The following is a 2,525-nucleotide window of genomic DNA, read 5'->3' on the forward strand; positions in this document are numbered from 1 at the left end:
GCCCGGGGGGGGCAGCAGGGGTTGGGGGGGGCTTATGTGGTCCCTGACAGCGGGTTGTGCTCTCACCAGTTGGGAAAATGGAAGGGCACTCCGTTTCCATGGGGAAACTGAGGCACGGGACCAGCATCCCCAGTTTCTATGGGAGAACTGATGCATGGGGACCAGCATCCCCAGTTTCCATGGGGAAACTGAGGCACGGGGCCATGATTTCCCACATTCCATGGGGAAACTGAGGCACAGGACGGCCGTACCACCACCCCCACGGAGCAAAGCTCAGCACAGCAGATCAACCCCAGCTCCAACAGACGGGGCAGGGGGACAAGCCACGGGATGCAGCCCCCCCCCCCCGCCGTGTCACCGTCCCCCGGTGTCACTCACTGGCCAGCATCAGGCAGGGGTCCTCCATCTCCAAACGCCGCACCTGGGCCTTCAGGAAGAGCTGGAAGTCGATGCCCCTGGCTCGGGATGGGGCCGAGAAGAAGCGCGCGGGGACGCGAGCCACAGCGCCCGGCTCGTTCTGCACGAACCCCAAATCATAGAGGATCTCCTCGGCGTCCACCTGCCGCCACTCCAGCACCTCGGAGATGCTGCCGAGGGGACAGGGTTAGGGTCAGGTGTGGGGTGGGAAGGGTCGGAGTTAGAGGTAGGGTGGTCACAGGACTAGGGTTAGGCATAGGGTGGAGGGAGGGGGGTGTGTGGGGTGGATGTAGGGGTAGGGTTTGGGTGTCGTGGGAATGGGTTTCAGGAGAGGACGAGCCCCGAAACCAACAGGGTCCCCACCTGGAGCTGGTTCGGTTGGTGAGGCCGGAGAGCGCGCTGGATGCCATGCTGTGCCCCAGGTTGAGGCGTCTGCCCCACAGAGCTCTGCGTGGAGAGATTGGGGGGGTGGGGGGGGTGTCACAGCTTGGGGACAGCCCTGGGGACAGCGCGGTGCCGGCAGCGGTGGGGCTGGGAGGCGGGGATGCGCAGGGCTGGGATCCAGCTCTCACCTGCCGATGGTTTTGTCATTCCCCGGTAGCAGGAGAGCTGGGAAAAGGAAGAAGAGAAGGTGGCAGGGGACGGGAGGGGACATCTGGGGAGCCTCGGGGACGGGCCCTGCGTCTGCGGTGACGCTTTGCTGCCGTGGCCGCTGCTCAGCCCCATCCTGGCTGTGACCACACCGAAACCATCTGGGACAAAAACTGCACCCCCCCCCACAAGGGGTGCTCCCAATCCCCTGCATCCTCCAAGGATGCTCGGCGCACTGGGGACAGCAATGTGACAGGAGGGGACCCCGGGGGTGGCATCTACCTTCAGCTCCCAGCGTCAGGTCGTCCTCAAAGCTGGCGTCGCTGCTCCCGCAGCCTGCAAGAGAGCATCGCCCCGAGGGGAACCCGGGCTCAGAGAGGGGGGACCCCCACCCTCAGCCCCCTCCGTGCCCGGGTGCACCCGCAGCCCACGTACCATAGGGACCCAACGAGCACGACTCCTCCGGCAGCGCCTCCAAGGACGACCTGAGTCCGGAGCAAAACCCCGTCAGCTCCCAGCAGCGCTGCACCGGGGGTCTGGGGGTGGGAGGGGGGGGAACTCGAGCGTGGTGGGATGGGGGATGGGGATGAGGTCGGGTTGGACGGCGTGGCGGGGACCAGATCCCAGCATGGGATGCTCAGAGGGTGAGCGCGGCACCCACAGTTTGGGGGAGGGGGGGGGGGTGATGCACCCCTCTTGCCCGGCCAAAGCGGGCGAGCAGGGAGCGAGGGGGCAGCAGGGCCTTCTGCACAACGCGTGTGACCCCGCAGCTCTCGTGCAGCTTCCAGGACCCACAAGGTGCAGCACAGACAGCGTGCACCCCGCGGCTCACCCGCAGTCCTGCAGCCACGTCTCTATCTTGCTGGCGGAGCTTCCTGCGGGGGAGCAGAGAGCCCGGTGAGAGAACGCAGCACACGAGGGGACCCGGCTTCACCGTGCTTGTGAGCACACACCCCTCCCCCCCCTCCCCCCCCAGCCCGAGGGTCACCCCCGTGCACGTGCGCACGCGCGTGCACGAGCCACTCCCGCGCGCGGATCCCTGCTTGCGCACGCGCTCACGTGCGCGTGCATCGCACACCTTCGAGGAAGACGTCGTCCAGGTGGGGGGGCTGCAGCTCGGGGACGTCCTGCATGGCAGCGGCCGCCTCCTCCTCCACCACCGTGGTCCTCCAGCACCGGCTCTGCCGGGCCCAGGCGCGCCGCTTCTCCCATGAGGACGGGCTGAGCACCGAGGACCCCTCCATGGCGACACCGGGAGAGCCAGGGCTTCCCCGGGCACGAGGAGACCCTGCGGGGACAGGGGAGCCCTGAAGTTGCGGGGGGTTCCTCCCCCGTTTCGCCCAGCGGCCCCACGGCACCGCCACGGCCTGCTGGGGGAAGGGGCACAGCACCAGGATGTGACTCTTTGGGGATCCCCTTTGGGGTTTTTTGGAGCCTGGCACTTCCCATGGGAAAGAGCTTTCCTGTTCTACCCATATTCCATCCAGTCCCCAAGCAATCCCCATCCCATTCTCATC

At 67.0% G+C, this 2,525-nt stretch overlaps 1 protein-coding gene across 1 annotated transcript; it reads right to left on the minus strand.

Annotated features, from left to right (window-relative positions):
* On the minus strand, window positions 42-2,519 carry LOC110389192 (protein TESPA1-like). The gene is made up of 7 exons (XM_021379166.1): window positions 2,087-2,519; window positions 1,841-1,883; window positions 1,444-1,493; window positions 1,291-1,344; window positions 990-1,026; window positions 781-864; window positions 42-587 (listed from the first exon to the last, which is right to left on the minus strand). The coding sequence occupies exons 1-7, from the start codon at window positions 2,511-2,513 to the stop codon at window positions 371-373; spliced, it is 912 nt and encodes a 303-aa protein (XP_021234841.1). The 5' UTR covers window positions 2,514-2,519; the 3' UTR covers window positions 42-370.

This window comes from Numida meleagris, chromosome 32 (assembly GCF_002078875.1).
Source record: "Numida meleagris isolate 19003 breed g44 Domestic line chromosome 32, NumMel1.0, whole genome shotgun sequence".
Classification (NCBI taxonomy): Eukaryota; Metazoa; Chordata; class Aves; order Galliformes; family Numididae; genus Numida; species Numida meleagris.

Coding starts and splice junctions, on each gene's coding strand:
- LOC110389192 (XM_021379166.1), bottom strand. CDS start 2,513: ATGGGGATTGCTTGGGGACTGGATGGAATATGGGTAGAACAGGAAAGC. Junction 1,884..2,086: donor GGACGACGTCTTCCTCGAAG/GTGTGCGATGCA, acceptor GCTCCCCCGCAG/GAAGCTCCGCCAGCAAGATA. Junction 1,494..1,840: donor ACGTGGCTGCAGGACTGCGG/GTGAGCCGCGGG, acceptor CTCCGGACTCAG/GTCGTCCTTGGAGGCGCTGC.